Source organism: Tinamus guttatus, unplaced genomic scaffold, assembly GCF_059628265.1.
Source record: "Tinamus guttatus ecotype Peru unplaced genomic scaffold, ASM5962826v1 Tinamus_guttatus_pri_ptg000198l, whole genome shotgun sequence".
NCBI classification, from domain to species: domain Eukaryota; kingdom Metazoa; phylum Chordata; class Aves; order Tinamiformes; family Tinamidae; genus Tinamus; species Tinamus guttatus.
In genome coordinates, this window is record NW_028288732.1 from 2,189,894 (window position 1) to 2,210,285 (window position 20,392).

At 44.3% G+C, this 20,392-nt stretch overlaps 1 protein-coding gene across 1 annotated transcript in view; it reads right to left on the reverse strand.

Annotated features, from left to right (window-relative positions):
* LOC104568668 (calcium-activated potassium channel subunit beta-2) overlaps positions 1-13,906 on the reverse strand; it is a 124,642-nt gene extending 110,736 nt beyond the window's left edge. The window contains exon 1 of the mRNA XM_088523899.1: positions 13,831-13,906. Within this exon, the coding sequence (XP_088380025.1) occupies positions 13,831-13,868 (38 nt within the window). The 5' untranslated portion in view covers positions 13,869-13,906. The remainder of the gene's footprint in view (positions 1-13,830) is intronic.
* Positions 13,907-20,392: the final 6,486 nt, after the last annotated feature.

Here is a 20,392-nt window from a genome sequence, read left to right on the forward strand (position 1 = left end):
GCAGGCTGGGAGGGAAGGTGCTGCACAACACTCTTTTTGGAGCTGCCCTCAAGTGAAGGCTCAGCTGAACCAAAGCCAAGTGGGCTTTGCCTTCTCTTGGGCCTGTCACCTTCCTTTGTTGTCCTAGTTGGCATGGGATTGTCAGGTCTTGGGGGTAATGGACACTCTTAAGTTTGCATTTGGGGGCAGGAGAAGGGAGATGGAGAGCAGGGAAGGAAGGAAGGAAGAAGAGTACTTTGCCTAAACACGAGGTGAAAATTGTAGTGTGGTTTTGAAGATGGAAACTGCAAGGTTGCTCTCTGGAAATAAGAGAATGTTTGCCACTCATTTAGGAAACAGCAGGATGAGATTCTCAGATCTGCAAAAAGTTTTGAGTATAACTCCCAGAGGAGAAGCAGCTAAAAGCCTTTCTGGTATGTGTTTTAACTTCGCATCAATAGTTAGGGCACGGCACTAAACTGATGGTGTTTGGGATAGCAATCAGTATCTAATTATGCAAAATGTTAATTTGTTATTGCTGAAAGCCTTAAGCCTTGCATTCAAGCCCCAGCCCCGTGTGCTGCTCTCCTCTATGACAAATCCCTCGCATTCCTATTCTTCACAGAACAGGGTTAAATCCAACCACGACAAAGTCATTAACTTCATTCTGCCACTTTTATTTTCTCTGTGGCAGTGTGAAAAGCTAAAGTGCATCTGCTGCACAGAGGCAAAACCTGGTGCAAAATGCGCTGCTCTGGGGCGTTCCTCCTGCTACAATCCCAGGAAAGGGTCGGCTATGGAGGGGCAGCCACCCCTGCCTGTTGTTCTACCCAGGAATATGCAAGGTGCTGTAGGAAAGCGCTTCCTGGTGAACTGGACCGGGTGCTGTTTCCTCCCGCAGCATCGGGAAGTGCCGGGAAATCCATCGCTTGTTGTAGAGCAGCACCTAGAGGCCCGGGGCCGGAGCTCGGCACCGAGCGGAACACGGCCGCGATGGGGCGAGCGACAGCGGCGAACGCCGGCCCTGGGGACAGGCCGCAGCTCCCCGCACGAGGGGCCCAAGCAGGACAGCGCTAACTTCCCTGACCCTCGCACCTGCTCACCGATCCTGTGCTCAGACCTGCCACTTTCAGCTGTTAGGTTTGTTGCTATGCCTTTTCCTGAAAGACAAAACAGCCCTATATGTTTGTGTTTTCTTCTTGCAAATCTACTTTTATGTTCTAATTAATGCACTTCTCCATCTGCTGCTAGATGAGCTAAAGGAACGGACTTGTCCTCTGTAGTTCTTTGGTGCTCCTATGGAGCTGAACTTGCTGTGGTACCTCGGCAATCAAGAAAAAATATGGATTCGAGAAGTTAGTGCAGCAATTTAGTACAAGGTTATATATAGGTAACATCACTTCCAAATAGGCTTTATTCCCTTATTAATACAGGCTTGAAGATCAAGCTGCCTTCGGTGTGCAGCTTGGTGAGAGGCTCAGTTTCATAGGGAGCTTGTACATGACCTGAGACGGAGGAGAAGGCACTTGCGTAGATGGGACGAGTCCCTTATGGCTGCCCTGTTGCAGGGTGTCCTGTTCTTCATGCTTGCTTTCTTTCACTTTCCCATCTACCACTACCTTTAAATTACACAAGGTGAGGTTAGATCTAGAATGGAAGCTTTCATGCAAAGTGTGGGGGAAACTTAATGTTTTTGATGTGCGCTGCCGCCCTCGAGCTAGCAAACTAGTTGTGTGGGGTTACTGAAGGAGATCCACTTGTCCCTCACCTTGGTGTGGGCAGCAAGGATCCTTTCCTCTGTTTCTCAAGATTTGCTCTCCCAAATGCACAGAAAAGAGTTAAGCATGATGATACCTTGCTGCCTGTGTTGGTCTATAAAGCTAAGGGCCATGCTGCGTTTGCTCGGGGACTGAGTGTGCCCTGAGGCATTTTCCAAGCCTTTGCAGGGGGATTTTTTGTAGTCTTTTAGCCAGGATATACATTACCAGCTCTAGTTGTTGTGGTACGTTTCAGACCTCTCTGTAGTCATCAAACATGCTGCAGATGAGCAGCTCAGCTGGTGACAGGTCAGCTCTTTGCACAGCAGGGAGGAGAAACAAGCCTCTGGGCAAAGGCACCTTGTGCAGCACCCACACGTGGCATCAGCCCCTCTGGGGTTGCTGCAGTTTGGGGACCAAAAGCACCATGAGAGTCTGAGCTGCCAGGGAGTCTGTCTTGTAAGTCTTGTGGTAGAGACTCACAAGTATTAAAGCATTAAGCTCAATTTATCTGCCCTGCAAGGGCGAGGAGCTAAACTGAACTCTGTGCTTTGACCTGGTGATTCTAGGGAGTCCAGGTGCTCCAGTCCCCACTATCAGGCCATTAAACCATCCCTTCAGGTTATGTACATCCATATGGATCTACATTACCTCCTAGCAACCTGCCCTGCTCTTGCCTGATGAGCGGCAACAACGTGCAAATATACATGCTCCTCTTTCCTCAATCAAAACCTGATATTCCAGCAGGAAGTGGCATGTGGAGCTTGCAGGATTAGCATAGTAATTAAAGCATGTAACCGAGCAAATTTATAATTAATAGTAATGAACCAAACCATGTGCAGGAGGAATGCTTTGGAAATAATAGGGAACTACTTATAGGAGGCCTGAGTCACTCTCTGTCCTTGACCAGTGGCACTGGGTCTTTCCTTCCACTGAGAAGAGCATAATGAAGGGACAGGTTTATCCCAGTTTCTGACTTTCCAAGGGGTAAAATTAGTAAGATGAAGCCTCTGTTCCTGCTCCTTGATTTGCTCCACTCCCCGAAAATAGTCGTGGCTCATTCACATCTTTCTGCCCAGCCAGACCCCCTAAAGCATGTTCTGCATTAATCAAAGTTTTCCTTGTCACATCTAAAGTACCAGCACTGACCAGGTGTCCTCGAGTGAGCATCTTTCTATAATACTTAATTACAACTTTCTATGATTTAGGTTTTAAAAAAATTGTTCTAGAGGGAAGATGAAGAGGGATGTGGGAAGGTATTCCCAGCAGGAGAAGTTGCGTAACTGCAGTTAAAGTACATTCTTTGTAGGTCTCCAGACCATTCAGTAGAAGTGTGATTTGGGAGTAATTTTACTGATGCTAATAAATCAATATGAGTGTGCATGAGATCAAGGCTTATGAAAATTGATGAGGCCAAATAACCAGCTGGTGCGTGTTGGTGTAACTCCACAGAATTGAATTAGCACCAGTTGGTCAGCTGCTGACCATAAGGCCAGAAGCATATGCATGCCATAGGGTCTGAAGTGCTGCTTAGCAGGGACCCTATAGAGTTCCACTCACCAGATGCTTCATGGAGTTTGTTAATTACTTAAAGATCAGATGAGCTCTTTGAGCGTTTCCTCAGGAAATGCAGGGAAAAAAACCAAAGCAGAACATTTGGAGCTGCATTTCACAGGTGTGCGAAGGCAGCTGTGGAGGAGCAGCTGGTGGGCAGGGTGGTTGGAGGCAGCTGGGGTGGACTGTGCTTCCACAACAGTCTTCAACATTAATTACACTTGTTGTTGACTTGTGCAGGCTCCTTCAAAACTTCTGTGGGAGAGGCTGCTGGCTCATGCATGGCACTGCATTAACTCTTTGAAATGTGGTAGTGATGCTTGTGTGGAAACAAGCTAATACAAAAATGCACAAAGAATGTCAGTTTATTTACCTGACTGCAAGTTTTCTTATTTGATTTTATAGTAGGTATTAGATCTGATGGACCTCTCCTTATTTCCTGTGAGGCATTGCTGCTTTTCCTTGTGTCATGAAGGGCTACTGAGATCAGAAAATAGTGTTATCTGCAGGAGTGAATCTCCCATTACATTAACTTCGTTGTTCAGGGTTCATTAAATACAGACACAAGAAAGTAGGTGCCCTGATTGAGACCCAAACCTATAGCGTGTGGCTTGCCTAGGTCCTTCCTTGCCAGGTGTGTCTGAGCCAGGAGCTGAAGTCAGATACTTTCTATTTTCGCCCAATCCTGTAACTATAAAGGTGATCTTATTTCTGGAAGATATAGGCATGATAACTAGACCAGTAGAAGTGTTTGTCATTGAGTATTTCTAGATTGTAATCTCCATTCGTAGAAACATTGCTCTTGTGTCAAAGGTGAAGAAACTGAGACTAAGCACTTTGCCCAAGCTTCTGTGAATTGGGATCAGAGTCCTACAGCCCTAGGCTGAGCCCTATGTCTGTCCTGTGAACTATGTTGCATGTCAGTGCTAATAACTGCCAGTGAATTAAATAACAGCTTAGTGAAAGAGGAAAATTAAGCAGTACTGACAAGGTAGTCAAGATATGCTTTGCAATGAGATTTGTAAATTGAGACGGAGTTGATTAGGTTCATATCACTGTGTGATCTAGAGATGCTAAATAAGCAGCTCTCCAAAGCCACATGAGTTGGAATATCGACCGCATGGAATTGCTCCCTGTGAAATGCACTGCAAGGGAGTATTTTTGCACAGAAAGGAGAAACGCCTCCCTTTCTTTGACCACCCAAGTGTTATGGGAGCCTGCACACAACATGTGCGAGGTACCCTGCTTGGCTTTATTCTGCAGATGGCAGAGTGGTAGAGAAGCAGAGCAAGGGGCAGTGGAACAGGAAGGCTGGGGGTAACTATGTCCCTGTGTCTGTACAATAAATGACCCTGCGCTGCTGGGCAGTGTCTATGGTGTGATGGAAAGAACCGCAGGAGAGACAGGTTTGAGGGCGCTGAGCCCTAGGATATGAGCTCTCCTGACCTGGCCCAGACTGTAGCTGGATGGGGGAGAGCTCAGGAGATGGATTCAGGTCTAAGCTGAAGTAAATAACCCACACTTAAGTTTTCCCCTTCCACAGAATTGCAGGGAACATCAGATGATGGTGTGGGAAGTGACTTCAACAGTAGGCTGAGAACTGCAATGAGCTCACAGGTGACCCAGGCATGATGACAGAGACGTAAGGGCATGCAAGCACCTGCGCACCAAAGTTGTGAGAGAAAAGATACAGATGGAGAGCTGTGGGTGCTGAAACTTTTCCCTAAACTGTTTTTCCAGTGCATCCATCTTTGCCACAATTCTCCCTCTCTGATTACGTTATTGATGCTCTGTTATGTGAAACTTATAAACTCATTTCATCTGACCGACGCAATCTATCACACACTGCATCGCTAGCTGGAATGTCAGCCCAATGAATAGGAATATACGTGTATGTATATTTAATATACACACGCTATATATATGTATGCTGGCTCTGTTGGGAGGCCTCTGCAGAGGGGGACATGGTGGGTACAGTCAGGGTACCAAAGGCCTGCTGGAAGATGCACAGTGTTTCTGCCCAACTGGCTACAGTGTTGGATTCATGGGACTCTCCTTGGAAAGGAGCAGCAGAGAAGCAGAGGGGAGGCTCAGCACTGATTAAACTGCCAGCCCTGCCAATGCTGCTGCGGGCACCGCCGCGCTCCGCGTTTGCCAGCAGCATCCAGCGTGATGGGATGCGTCGGGAGAGGGAGGGAGCCATGTGGGGCTGCTGGCAGCGTTGAGACGAGGCGCTGGCCCTGGTGCCAGGATACGTGGTGATCAGTGCTCAGGGCGCACACGCAGGACGGTGCCCGGCTAGCCTGAAGGTGACTCTGTCAGGAGCCAGCTGCTAGATGGTAATCACTTTGTTTACCCCTCCAAATAGTGTTTGCTCGGAGCCTGGCCGCGGGGCGGGCGTCCTGGCAGAGGCTGCTTCTGCGCTTTGGCCGCGACCTGCGTTCGCTGGGTCTGCGGGAGCCAGAGCCAGGGGAGACCTCATGAAGAAGCGGATATAGAAAGGGTATCTCGACGGGCTGCTCTACCACCTGTATGAGCAGGAGCAAGCAGGCTTTGAAGGTCTCCACTAACAGAAGTGTATTCACCCACAGCAAATTTAGGTACCCACCAAAAGCAGTATTTTGCACAACATATTGGCATTCCCCAATAGAAATAAGTGGCTTTTCTCACTTTGATATTCTTGCCTTTTACCATCTATAGCTACAGCCATGAGAAGAATCAGTGGCATAAACAGCCAGGTATCTCTTTTTGGATCCCAAGCTCCCTGGTCATTATGAGGAGTTGGTCTCTTGGCATCTTTCACAACATCACATCAAGCTATTCTCAATGAGTCTTCTACTTAGAAACTAGTAAAACACATTCATTTTAATTTTGTTGGAGTTAAATTGAATGTTAATAGCATTTCCAGCACTCAGCTACACATATAGAAGGTTATAGATATTCATCTAGTGTTTCCAATTAACCAAGGGCACTGTCTTTGCTGTCTGTTTCATCCAAGGACAAAAATAATTCTTTAGGAGAGCAAATTGCCTTCCACTATTGCAAATTAGCATTAGTGTATCACTGTAGAAATAATCCATGCTATCTGGATTATGGCAATAAAATAGCTATAAATGAAAGCTGTTTTCTGAACCAATATTGAGAGAAGATGAGATAAAGATATGCATGAGGGGCACTGTTAAATAGATTTTGGTGTTTTTATATATATTCTTAAGGTTCCTTTTCCTCTGAAGGGGTAATGTTTGTCCATCTTGCAAGGAGTTTCTTAAAAGGGTTTAAATGAAGAGTGAAGCTTTAAGGGCAAAGTGAAAGAAGAAATAGAGCATCACGGGAAGCTCAAAATGAGGCACCTGGGGGGATTTGTAAGAATTATCCTTAATCCCCCTGCCTCGAGAGCGTTCCTGTGTGGCTGTGAGTGATCCACGTGCAGCTGCCTGGCACTTTGCTGTGCCTCTAGGGTTGGCAGACCTGGCTTTGGGGTCAGCTACACCTCCAGCCGCTCAGCATGGCGGCTTGGTTTCCTCAACTCATGGGTTCCACTGTTTTTCTGAGTTATCCAAGTCTGCAGAACTAACCTATAATAGGGTTTCAAGGTTTTTTTCCATAGCTTTTTCTCACCGGAACCTGGAATTGCAAAGGACTGTTGAGGCTTAAAGACCTGTCCTGTGTGAGGGCTCCTTTACCACTGCATTAGGAGTTGGATCCATGGATTTGTGTAGGGGTCAGCTGACTTAGGACTCCTATGGTGCCCACAAAGCAGCAAGGCATGTAGAAAGGTGTACTTAAACATAAGGACTGTGTGGGCATATGCATATATATACACACACGTGTTTGTGTGTGTATATATATAAACACCCACCCACCCATCCACCCTACAAATACAAAGAGAAGGAGGCTAGGGGCATGTCAGTCTAGCTTGGTGGTAAGACCTCAAAGCTCATATTTGCAACCAGCATTACAGTCCCCTGGAGCAGGTTGGTGTAAGCATATACTCCAAATGGGCAAAATCAGGCAAAGGGGGAGGCAGGATATGAAGTAGCTTGGTCCTATTCACCTCATCAGCTTGGGTATCCTAGAGATGCAGGGCATTCAAGAAAAGTCTAACAATAATTGGCAAGATAGTCACACTGATCTTTCTGGAACTGCTGTGTGGCCATGATAAAAGAGCAGATATCGGTGGATGACAGAATTGCACGAACCACTTGTTTGGCTTTGTTCATTTGGTGTTAAGTGTAAAATATGAGAGAGCAAGAAAAGGATCTTTGAATATTGCCGTGAATCTTAATAGTGCAAGAATTTGCTCAGACCACCAGAGTTGTATGGAATTTCATAGCCTCCCTTCATATCCCATCCCATGGAGCAACATGTGTAATGGTTACTGAGACAATATCTGATGTCTGTGGACAAAATGCTTATTTCCCCCCCCCACTTTTTTTTTTAAATAAAGTGAGCTGGAATTATGGCTCTCGGGCGCAAAATGGGAAAGCGGAGAGAGATTTCCAAAGCTGCTGCCAATCCCCTTACATGGGCACAATTTGACTGCTGCTCACTATTCGAGAGGGACCCATGACTCAACATTTGAATCGGAACTGAACTGCGTTCGCAGGTTTGAGTTCATTACAACTCCCAAGCTCCAAAAATAAAAGCCTTTCAAGAAGCGTGCTTTAAAAACAGTCTGGGGAGGGATTAAAAACAAAACACAACAAAAACCTCTGGAATAATGGAAGCAGTTGTGAAGGAACAAAAACCCATGCCTTTTCTGAGTCAGATAAATCTTAAATTATTCCTGTGTATGTCTGAGACTGTAAATCTGGAGGGAGACTGCTCTAGGAAGATGAAAGTTTACTTGCCAGATGAGGACTCTTTTTGCTCAAATACAGGCATGTTTTTGAGATGACTTCCTTTGTGATAGACAGCTTTAAATTCAGGACTTTCAATTGCCTAACAGAACTTCTGAGAGAATTAAATGCATGTTCAATAGACAGAACTCGGAACAAACTGAAACCGGTTGTACAGCTTCAAAGACAAATGCCTACTTTGGATGTTTTAATTCTTCTGCTGTAGGGGCAGGAACACAGTTGTTCCAGAAGTAGATACTCGGACGTGACAGAAGGACCCTTGTTTTCACCTCCACGTGTCTTTTAGAGCATTTTGCTTGGTCCACACCAAAGCAGGGCACCAAGTGGCTGGCCTCTAAAGATGCCAGCTGGGCCTTCTCTTTGGAAAAGTGGTCCATGAGGACAGACAGGTCATATTCATGTGTTTGCTTGAATCTTTAGATAGTCTCCCCACTTTTTTTGTTTTTTCCCTTTTTCTCCATCTTTTTAAGAAAAACCGAGGAAGTGAGCCCTGCCAGCATGCTTGACATTTGAGTTATCTTCCCTGGGAATGGATGTGGCAGCTCATTCTTGCGTGCGGCTGTGTCAGGCTGCTCATAAACTCTTCCCTGCACGCGATATGAAGGAAGTCGGAGTCTCCAAACCAGAGGTTTTTGGACCTGGATTTTTTTTTTTCCCAGCAAAAGCTGAAGTTTCTTGCTTTGGTCACAAAATTGTCTGAAAATGTGTGTAGCCGGGGAAGTTAGTCTCATTACAGTGTTCTAAATGGACAAAAATCAACTGGATTTGTGGTTCTAACTTTATTTCTTTTGAATTTCCCCGATTCCATTTTTTTAAAGCAAATACATAAGATTCAAATTAAAGCGCCTGGTTTCTAGGTGAAAAAAAAAAATAGATGCAAATAAAAATACTTTAACAAATCATCAGTTCATGTTCATCTGCAGCATGGGTAACAGCGCTGGAATTGGTGCGGGCTGGTGCTCCAACTTGGAGCAAGGCTTTGTAAGAGGAAAGGATGAATGAGCTCTGAGGCAGGCTTGGAGGTCTCCAATTCTTGCCTTTTGTAAGAGATCAAGGTATTCAGGGCACAGCTGGATGCTAAGGTCAGCAACTGCTGCTTTTATACTGTTTCTTTAGAAGTTTGGCCTCCAAACATACAAATATGAAATCCCTTCTCTCACTCAAAAGTTAGGGTCAGATACAGTAGAGGAAAATGTCACTTGAGCAGTATTGCAGGGTAATCTCAGCAAGTGGGTATTTTTTGAAAAGCCATAAAATAGCTAATGCTTGCATGGCCAACCTCTTCTTTCCTGAGAAAGATTTCAGCTTTTCAGATGTTTGAAAACACAGACAAAACCGGCTGTGCATGTAGCCTGTTAACTCTTCTCCAGAGCTGGTGACTGCTCATAAAACTGAAGCAAACACTCCAAACTGGGCTCATCTAAACCATCCTGCATAACTTCTGTTATTTGTCTACTAATATGGGGCCAGCTGTCTAGCTAGGGAAACATGAGCATCACGTTGCAGAAATCACAGGACTGGAAGGCCCTTTAAAGGTCACCTGCTCCATCTGCTGCCAGGTTTAGCTCTACCTAAACACTTATTTCTGACCTGTTAGTAAAAATCATCAGTGATGGAGATCCCACAGTTGAGCACAAAGTAGGTAAACAGTTGCTCTTTGAAAAATAAAACCATCCAGCTAATAGCTGGACAGGCAACAGCTTTTATTAGGCTAATATGATATATATGTATGTACATATACTGCTGAGGTATCAGAGTTGCTTATTAGTACTTTAAGGAAACACGTTTAATCCTTTGAGGACATGCAAATATAGGCACTTGGAAACGGGATGTGTACAAAACAGCCAGGGGTAATCTGCATGGGTGGATTTTTGGCAAGATGTGGTTTCTTTTTTTTTTTTTTGGTCTCATGTACTTAGGTGGTTCTCTTGAAGACCTTAATTGCAATGAAAATGATCATCCTGCAGTTCTCCTAGGTAGGCTATGGCTCCATGGTGACATGCACTGCATTTTTTTTTCCTTTTAATACTAATGCAATATCCACATCTTAATGCCAGTCAGATTATGGCAGTGGCTAGAATGCCCGTTCATGGACTGAACAGAGCTCTTGACTCTTAGACACTGCCATTAGTTTTTCAGTTGTATTATTCATAATATGGTTTGGCTATAATCTGTGTACTTCCTTGGAAGAAGAGGACAAATGTGCTGTGGAAAGGAGCAAGGGTAAACTGATCAATAGCTCTGATTGCTCCAATACAGCTTTACACATACAGTCTGAATAGAGCTGACTTCTTTAAGGATTATCAGCCCTCCTGACCCTGTTCTGATTTATGCAGCCTGGAGAGATAGCACAAAGTTTATATTTCCCTCTTCAACTTGAGAAATACAAATTGGCCAATATTTAAAAAAAAAAAAAAAAAAAAAAAGTCTCTATGGCGGGACATGGAAAATCGAGCATTCCAGTGATAACTGGAACAACTAACTGTATAAACTTGCTTACCCATGTCCAGGAGCACAGATTTTGCCAGCAGCTCTTTACATGAGCTGGACTGTCTTCCTGGCCTCATCTTTCATACGGTCTGGGGCTAAGGCTTCCTAATTTACAAGACCTTGTCCTGTCCCATCTCCTGCAAGGCTTGCTCCAGTGTGTGAATAAAGCTCTGGGACTTTTGTAGTGTTGCTTGTTTCCAAACTCACAACTCCTTGAGTTCCATTTATGGTGTCACCTTTTGGCCCTGCAAATTACAATTACAATCCAAAGCACTCGAATGTGGTAGAACTGGGACTGAGGCTAAACTGCAGACCTACCACTTGCTGTCATTGTCTCCCTGTGACTTGTCCTCCTGTTTGGTAGTTGCACTTGTTGGAGTTAATTTTGAGTGCAGCTTTTGCCTGGATGTTTGAAATCCCTCTCAGAACGAGTCCCACAAGAGACAGCCAGAGAAGAAGATGTAAAGATTAGAAATTTCTGGTGGCAAAGACCTTCAGCTAAAATCCTGTTATTGCACATAGAACTTTTACAGAAGCTTTTTAGCGTTTGCGTGAGTATCCAGAAATACAAAATCCTTATGAGAGTGCCTAATGCTTACAATTTTCAAATATGCCCTGAATAGCTTTAGAATCCTGAACAGCTAAAAACACTGGGTGCTTTTCCTATTTTTCGACACATCCCCAGAAAATCAGAAATAAATAAATTACTGATGATTTCAACATCAATGCACACGGTCCAGGAGAAAATATAGCAAGCAAATCTTTTAGGTAAAAGTGAAAATTTTATGAAAAAACAACCACCCAAGAACTCCCTTTGCTAAGCATAATTTGCAGTTCAAAGACGCTGCCTTTCAAAGGCCCTGCTTTGATACATGTCAGGAGCGGAGGCAGATCTATGACATGACATAAATCAACTAACTTGCAGTATAAAAAGATGTGATGATTTTTACTCTAATTGAGGGGATAGAAAAGCAAACACTTTTTTTTTTTTATTGTGAAAGAAATAGCTTGAGAAAGAAATTTAAATAGCTGTCAAATACCTGCCCTTGATTACCAGGCAATTCAGCTGGATAGGGGATTTTCAAATTCAGCTTTTGCCTGTTCCTGAGGCTTTGCTTTTTGAAGATATTTTGCTTTTTAATATTTCAGGTATTGCCTATTTTTTCCCCCTGTTTTTAAGGTCTGTCTGCATTTGCCTTCTGACTTCAATATGCCATTTTGATAATTTTCTTTTGGGCCATACAGCTCTTTTCCTGCAGCGTATTCCTATTGAGAGCTTTTGAAGTGGTTTATTTTGTTTTTGATAGAAATACCCACTGATATAAGTGAGTTTAAAATCAGGCTGTGAAAATAACTGTATAGGCTAATAACGATCCTACGTTACCGCTTCTTTGTCTAGAGCTGGGGCTCAAGGTTATCGTCGAGTCCCAGATTTTTCTCCTGGGTTTTTTCCTGGCATGGAACTTCCCTCTCACTCTGCTGATAGCTCTGACCTGCTCCTGCCTCCGTGCAGGTTCTGCAAAGCCAGAGGCTGCAGGAGGATGTTGGAGGCCTTGGTGGAGTAGGAAGGATGTGGATGAGCTCTGGGAAAGGGGATGATCCAAGCAACCACAGCCACTGCTCTGGGCAGAGTGACTCAAGCCTCTGGGCATGGAAATGCCCCCGTAAATGCAGTTTAACTCAGTGTTTCCACCATTCTGACAAGCTGACAGTCCTACTTTGGCATCTGATGTTGCCTTGTAAAAACCTCCATCAACTTTAGTGGGCTGTTTACTTAGGAAAAGGGATGAATAAAACCAGCTCATATTTCTTTATCGTGTGTGCTATGCTGTTGCATACATGAGGCCCGTAAAAGCAGGAAGTGTTTGAAGGGGGAAGATCCCTGATCCTTGGAGTTCAGGGTCTGCATGGGAGAGGGAAAATAATTTATTTCCGAAGTAAACTAACTCTCTGCTGTCTGAACTGCAATTGTTTTCTATTGGTATCTTACTAAAAAACCTTGGATAGATTGAATGATAAGCAAACAGTAGATAACAGTAACTATTTTTTTGTTAGTTGATTCTGGAAACCTGATTCGAAATACCATGTTAGTGCAATTGGAGACCAAAAACATACCACAGGTGCATATGCAAAACTAAGTTTAACAACTGACAGTTTGATAGTAGAATTAAGCTGCAGACAGGGAATAATTTACCAGAAAGATTCACTGAAAAAAAAAAAAAAAAAAAACAGAAGAAACCCCCATCTAAGTATGTTTCAAGTTAGATAATGAATGAAATGAAAGATAATTCAGAGAACGGAAAGAAGGGGTATTAGGAATATTTAGTCATGGGGGGTCCAATATAGTCATTGCCCCTAGCCCTGGGCTTGCACCCCTTTCTCCTCATAAACCCGCATCTTTGCTACCCCGGTACACCAGAGTAAACAGGACTCTTGTCACCCCTCTAAGTGCCAGGAAAGACATTCTGCGGGTAGAAGATCTGCACATCATGAAACCCTGTAGTGAACAGTTCTTTAAGGGCACTGTTTCCAGTTTATCTCAAAACTTAGCTTACCTCCAAGCATCTTTTTTATGCTGGCGCTACCAAGCTGTATCACCATTATAGGACGATCAAGTGGGTTTCACTTGCTCTGACAGCTCCGTGCCAATAGTTTGGGCTCAGGCTGGTATTTCTAGCAGAGCAGGGGGGTTGCTTTGTTAGTTGCTGAGATTCATCGTGCACCTGGAAACTGCCCTCTGTACTCCGCTTTTGTAATAGGATTCAATACAACGGAGCAAATACAACCTCTACAACATATATGAAACACAAGAAGACAATAGGAGCAGCACAACCTCTCCGCTTAGGTATAGTGTGCACAGGCAGCAGAAATAAAGAGATGCTTTGCAAGATGGGGGGGGGAAGATAAAATGCATTTATCTTCTGTCACGAAGGTCTAACTAACCCCCTGCTTGCAGGATTCCTATCCTCACCGAACCTCTGTAATCTCTTAACACAGGCCTGAGTGTAGTTATTACTTTAGTATATTTTTCAAGCTGGACTTCAGTTAAATTCTTAATATTACAGTTAAAGTGGGGAAGAAGAAAACAAAACAAACCCAAACTGCATTTTTTTTTCTTTCAAGTAACCTCAAATCCTGGAGTGACACCAGCCCTCAGCCCAGAACAGTTTGATCCATTTGTTTCTACTTACCTCCATGGGCCTCTTGGATATTTAAGGCAAAGGCTCATTTTGTCCTGCAGATTCGGTGCTGCTGCTCTGTGCTCTCCTGCCTGATCATAAAAGGGCTCCTGACCAAAAGGAAGAGGAAAGCGGTGCGTAAGACAAACACAGAAGCCCAAGAGGAAAGCTACACCCTAAAGACTGGCACTAATAGCAACTGAGAGACGGGGAAAGAGAAGAACACTCCCAGTTACTAACTTTTTCCATTGATGCATCTGCTGCAGCACAATTTTGCTCCAGACTTCTCTTCCTTCTTGTGAGCAATGCTTTGCTTTATGTTTAGACCTCAGATAAACTATATGTGTGTGCGTTTTTTTTTTTTCTTTTGGACTAAGTAAACAGTGAAATATGAACTAGAAGCTCAGTGACCGCTTTAAAAACATAGTGCTAAGCAGTAATTATTACAAGGTGCATTTGTGCATACTTCAGATTTTTGCTTTTTCTTTTTAATCCAGAAGAATTCAGTGGAAGCAAATCCCTATTTGTAATAACCACCTATGGGACTTTCTGGCCAGAGAGCTTTTTTGTATCGGATGGGAGTGCTCAGATGATTAATAACTTAATTTTTTAGGAGCTTGATGGGCGGACGGGGAAAATATGCTAAACTGTCCTTGCCTCAGAGGTGCTTCTAGTGCCAGCAAGAACTGCACTGAGAAGGAGAGTGCATGATTTCACCTCTAAAGACTTTGAGGCAGGAGATATCTGCAGAGGGGTGAGGTGAGGTGTCCTTGGTAGAGCTGAGAGTGCCCAGAATCAGGGCTGTTCCCTGGTGTAGGTCACAGGGTAGCTGTGCTGCACGTGTACCCACAACGGCTGCATGGAAACTTTTGTCACAACTCTAATATGTAGTTTGGAACAAATAGTAGATGATTTGGTTTGAATTAAAAAGCTCTGACAGTTGCACTCTGGCAAGCGTGGGACAGAAAGGAAAGCTGAAGGATGTGTCACGTTTGAAAACTCCCAGGGTGTGGTGAGCTCATTCATCCTAAAATTAGGAGCAGATTCTTCTGTTACCATATCAGAAGAGATCAGAAACTATTTCAGGGAAACTGCTGGAGCTCCGCTGGCAGTAATTAAGGTCATGTTAATGAAATCTGGCTTGGGCCTACAGCTGGAAAACAGCGTGTCTAGTAGCATGGGTGTTGCAGACAGTCAGGCTGGGAGTGCTCTTGGTAAAGGTAATATCCCCCCTCACCTTGCCTGTCCTGCTGGCATCCTGTTACTGCAGCTTTCCGTCTCTGCCATGTGTGATCCACTGATGTGTGTTTTAACATTTACAGGAGGTTGCACATGGATTATGTATAAAGGAGCCACAATGGCTCTTTGGCACGTTAGAGGCTTCTAGTCCATATTGAGGACATTTAAAGGGGTTTGGTGCTGAATCTCCTCAGATCCAAGGAGAGGGGCAGACCTGCACCCTTGCTGCTCCTTGAAAATTGCAGCCAGCCTCTCCTAAGAGTTGTGTTTTCTGAAGGACTTTTCCCATGTGGGTTCCTGTCAAATTGTACCAAACCAGAAAGCTTTTCCATCTCCACTGCCAAGCAGCAGCTGTTCAGTAAGTGATGGACTTGGGATGCAAGCCCAGGAGAGGAACAAGTGGTGCTGGGCCTGGCCCCAGCCTTGACTAATCCATTTTCTTTAGGCTAAGAACTGCTCGCTGGGCAGGAATAACCCCCTCAGCCCAACACAGCTCCCCTGAAGGGTAGTGGGACACTTGCAAAAGACACTGTGTGAAGGGTGAGGACTACTGAGTTACAGCAGTGAACTCCTTGTACACAGAACCATATGCTGCAACAAACAGGGGAGCAACCCTTTGCTTTAGAGACCTTTTAGATTACTCCCTTATAGTCATTCATTTGAGCCTGCTATAATATGGAGCTATGTAGCAACTTGAATTATTATTATTATTATTTTCTCCTTCTACCCTACGGGCATTTTTTTTTTTAAAGTTTGGACAGTTTGGAGCAATGTTCTTCTCAAGCTTTAACTGTTCAAGACCAGGCCATTACTGATGGTAGCACCTGCCTTACTAACATGTTTTACAGATGAGCTTATGCTCCATGGCCCTTCACACACCAGGGAACTATTTCAGTGGCAAATAAAGCTCTCTGTGAAGCTTTAAAGAAGAGTTTTCATTTATTTGTTTGTTTTTGGAGGAAGAGGGGGATCGTTTCTTTGTGTTGGGAAGAAACTCCCTGCTGATTCATCAATATGTTTATCTTCCATCCATGCACATTTATCCTTGAATTAGAGAGTCTCAGAATGGGGAAAAGGACTAACATGATTTTAGTCCATCTAATCTATCCTGGAGGTCAAATGCAAGATGGGCCACTATTATGTATTTTACAAGGTTAATGTTCCAGGTGATATGTGGCTCCTATTACTTCCCATAAAATGCCTTTTTTTTAGCCCAATAGGTCTCTCCATGAAGGAAGTTTGCAATGGCAATGATCTTGCTGTGCTTCTGGTAACTTAAGCGCCATTGGGCCACCCTCATTCATCACTGCAATATTGACACTTTCCCTTTCAAAAATCAGCCTTTAATAAATGTTGACCAAAACTAAGCAAGTCCTCTGCTCTGTCACTCCTGCTTCTTGCTGAGAGGCCCTCTAATTGTATCTCCTATTTTGCAACAGTTTTGCAGCTGAAATGCTGTAAACTTGGCCATTTAATGTGACTCTGTGACCACTGCCCATGCCTCTGTTGGAGCAGCAGTGATTTGCTGAGCACAGATTGATGGCCATTTCATCTGTCACGTTGAAAGCATTAATGTAAGTACTTTCCTTTTTGATGAGCTTTGGAAAGCATTCTGACAGCAGCGGTGTGCTCAGTGGCGGTGTTATGCCTGTGCGTGTTGCAAATCAGTATTACAAACTTCATTTTCTCCAAATCTTCAATAACTGATCACATGGCAACCAAGCAGGGGCTTTTGTAGTCTAGCTTGCAAATTTATGCTCTCAAACTTTGCCTGTTAGTGTTTCCAAAGCACTCCATGGGTACAGGCCACTAAGCATTGGTGTTAATGCAGTTTGTTGTTTTGTGTTGCATAAATTCATGTGGAGCAAGGTGGTGTCCAGTGTGACGAAGAACTAGTGAGCTTCACAGAAAAGTGGAGCTGAGTGTCCTTGGCTTGGCTGGGAAACAGCGATCAGTGCAAATTAAATTTGTTCCCGTTGTGCAGTGGGAGCCCTGAGAAAGTGGAGAGAAAGTGTAAAAGGGCATTTTTAGAAAAGATATTAAAAAGTGATTTACGGAATACCCAAGGGTGATGTGAAATACTGGTAACCATAAAAAGTCTGGAGGCTACTTAATGATGTTAGAAAGCAGGGAAGTTTACTCTTGGGAAGGGAAAGAGGGAATAGCACCAGAGGGATCAATCCGTACTAAAGGTGCAAGATTCACTGCAGTGATTTTTGCACAGTGGAAAAGCCCCCATAGCTGTGTCGAAGCTGCTGCACAGGTGTCACAGTAGCTCAGAAATGGTGGATGGTGTCTGCTGTTCCTCATAGAGGGACAGGATACCTTTGCTTGGGGATGGGGCGGGGAATGGTGGATCTTACTTCCCCCATGGGACTGCTAGCAGGGCTTGTGCAGGCACCGGCAAGGTTAGTTGTGTGCAGTAATGTGGAAATGCAGAAAAGTGAGTTCCTGTGTCACAAGGGAGACAGGACTTCTCCTGAGGGTTGGGAGACTCATGGGAAGTTGGGGATGCCAACTAGATGACTTAGGAAACTTAGTCACTCTTAGACACATAGGCATGGATTCCTCTGCAGGGAAATGAGAACTCATTTCTCCTCCTAAACGTCAGTGTAGTTGTTCCTTCTTGACCAAAGACAACGGCCTAGCTGGTTCCTTTGGCCATTGCTGCAGCATGCCCTTGGTCCTCATGTGTCTTCTGGACCTTTCCCACTGTTTAGGATCTAGGAAGTTTTCAGCTGTACCAGAATGGAGAGTTACAGGCTCCTTGTTGTGTCAGTGCTGAGGGTCTAACACGCCCAGACACCCTGCAACTCCTGTAATACAGCCAAATGTCGTGTTTGCAAGAGAAATGGCTCTACTTGGCCAGAAAAAAAAAGACACACTTTCTTAGTGCATACCGTTTCCTTAGCATGCTTCCTTGGAATGCAAAAAGTTTAGGAGCACTCTCAGTGAAATGCGGCCTTAGACCTATGAATCGTTCGGAGCTGCCGCATTAAAATGTGGTGACATTACGAGAAAAATGTGGGTCAAAAGGCAGCCGGGTGATCGCACTTGCACTGATTACTCGAGGTGGCTGCAAGGGGATGACACTCAATGTGACAACTGACTGGCAACCAGGAGCCACCAGGTGTCAGTGTGTGCCCGTGCATCATCTGCAGCCAAAACGGCTCCGCGGTGATGCCGCGGCATGCATATTATATATAATATATATATATGGCTTTGAAGGAATAGTGTCAGGATAAAAGGTTGTTTTCTTTCTTCCTCTTTTTCCTTTTTCAATTTACTATAGGATCTGTTAGATAAGCCTGAAAAACAAACTCAAAGGTGGGCACAATTGCACCTTTGATGGGGAAAGAGCAGGTCCTTTCATAAGGTTAACAGAAAATCCCAAGTGTGATACGTAGGGACATAAAGATTGATCTCCCTTATAAATGCGTCATCAAATTCACTGTCTTGCTTCCAGCTGTACTTGAAGAATTGCATTAAACTCTAATGTACTTAAATAAGCTTCAAATAGCCTATGCCTTGTTAAATAGAAGTTGCGTACAGCAGGTTGTTCATAATTAGATTAACTTCCTAATTTCTTCAAAGTTAGTATTCCTCCTATATTTTATTCCAATTAAAGGCATCTGGATGTTCTTATTGATAGAAACACCTGCATCTTTGAGTCTTGCTAGTATTTTGGCCTCATAGTAATTCATGACAAATGCTTTACAGATTAATTATTTGTTCTGGGAAACAAGATTTCCTATCATCACTTCTAGTGGTAGTTGCCATTTAATTTCGTTAGTGGTTGCCTTGTTGATATAGTGTGAGACACAATATACCTTTACAGTGTCTTTTCCTCTTTTTTTCTCTAAACATCTGTTAATGTCACTTCTAATTCCCTTCCTTCTACTAAACTTCATTTGATGAAAGTCATTTGCATGTTAATAATCATTATTGCCTTTCCTGGAAGCTTTTTCATTCCTTTTTTTTTTTTTTATTTTTTTGTGATTTGTCAAAAGGGAAGGCCAGTTGAGATGGCAGCATTTAAGATAAGGATATAGAAAGTGGACAGGGCTGAAGCAATTCTGAGTGCAAAGATGGGAATGGTACACGGGTGGAGGTTATGCTGCTGCTGACAGTGGCAAGTCTATGTGGAATACCATGTTGAGTCCCAATCACTGTAACTCCCAAGGGTTGTGGAAAACCATGAGTGAAGAGCCATGAAAACATCAAACACTTGGGAAGGCTTTCTTTGGAAGGAGACAATCTCTGGCAGCTTTGGTGGACATCCATCCTTGGGAGTTTAAATGAGGTTTACCTCAAAATTCCGCTAACATGACATGATTCTGCTGCAACGTTTCCGAGAGTCTCTGGTAACCAAAGGAACCAGAACCAGTACTCCATAAATACCTTTTTTTGTTTTTTTCTCTCCTCAGCAGAACAGTGAGGAAAAGATTTTCAGGTAATAGGCGCAAAAATCAAAGGAACAATCTCCTTTAGAAATCTCCTATGTCCTCGTAGGGAATGGCTCCGGAGTGGAGACTCGTGCTGGGGGAGCCTTTTGAAAGGAGCTAAATCATCGGCCAAAAGATGGGTAGTGAAGCATGGGCACAAGAGCAGGGACAGCGAGACACCCCCCAGCCCCAGGGGCAGCGTTGGGGAGGCCAGAAGGGAAGGTGGCCCAAGGGGAATTAGAGATGTGTGTGTGATTGCAGGGCCATGATCTCATTGCAATTACTGAGACACGGTGGGACAGCTCTCCTGACTGGAATTGTAGCCATGGATGGCTTTAGGCTTTTTAAGAAGGTCAGGCCAGGAAGGCAACGTGGTAGAGTTGCTCTTTATGTGAGAGACCAGCTGGAATGTAGGGAGCTCAGGCGTTGGGGAGGATGAAGCACGAGTCGAGGCCTGTGGGTGAGGACTAAAGGGCAGGCCAACTGGGGCCACGCTGTGGTGGGTGTTTACCACAGGCTTCCTGACCAGGGAGAGGAAGTGGATGAGGCTTCTACAGGCAGCTTCAAGAAGCCTCACGATCCCAGGCCCTGGTCCCTTACGGGGTACTTCAGCCACCCCGATGTCTGCTGGATAATCACACAGTTAGGAACAGACGCTCAGTGGGTTCCTGCAGAACATTGCAGATAACTTCTTGATGCAAGTGGTTGATGAGCCAATGAGGAGAGGGCTGCTGCTGGACCTGCTGCGAATAAACAGAGATGGTCCTAATTGGAAATGTGAAGGTTGCAGGCAGTCTTGGCTGCAGTGACCATGAAGGTCACCATGAAGGTTTCCTTTAACATCTATAGAGCACACCTGGGTCTGTAATGTTCTCTTTGGGAAGTTATTT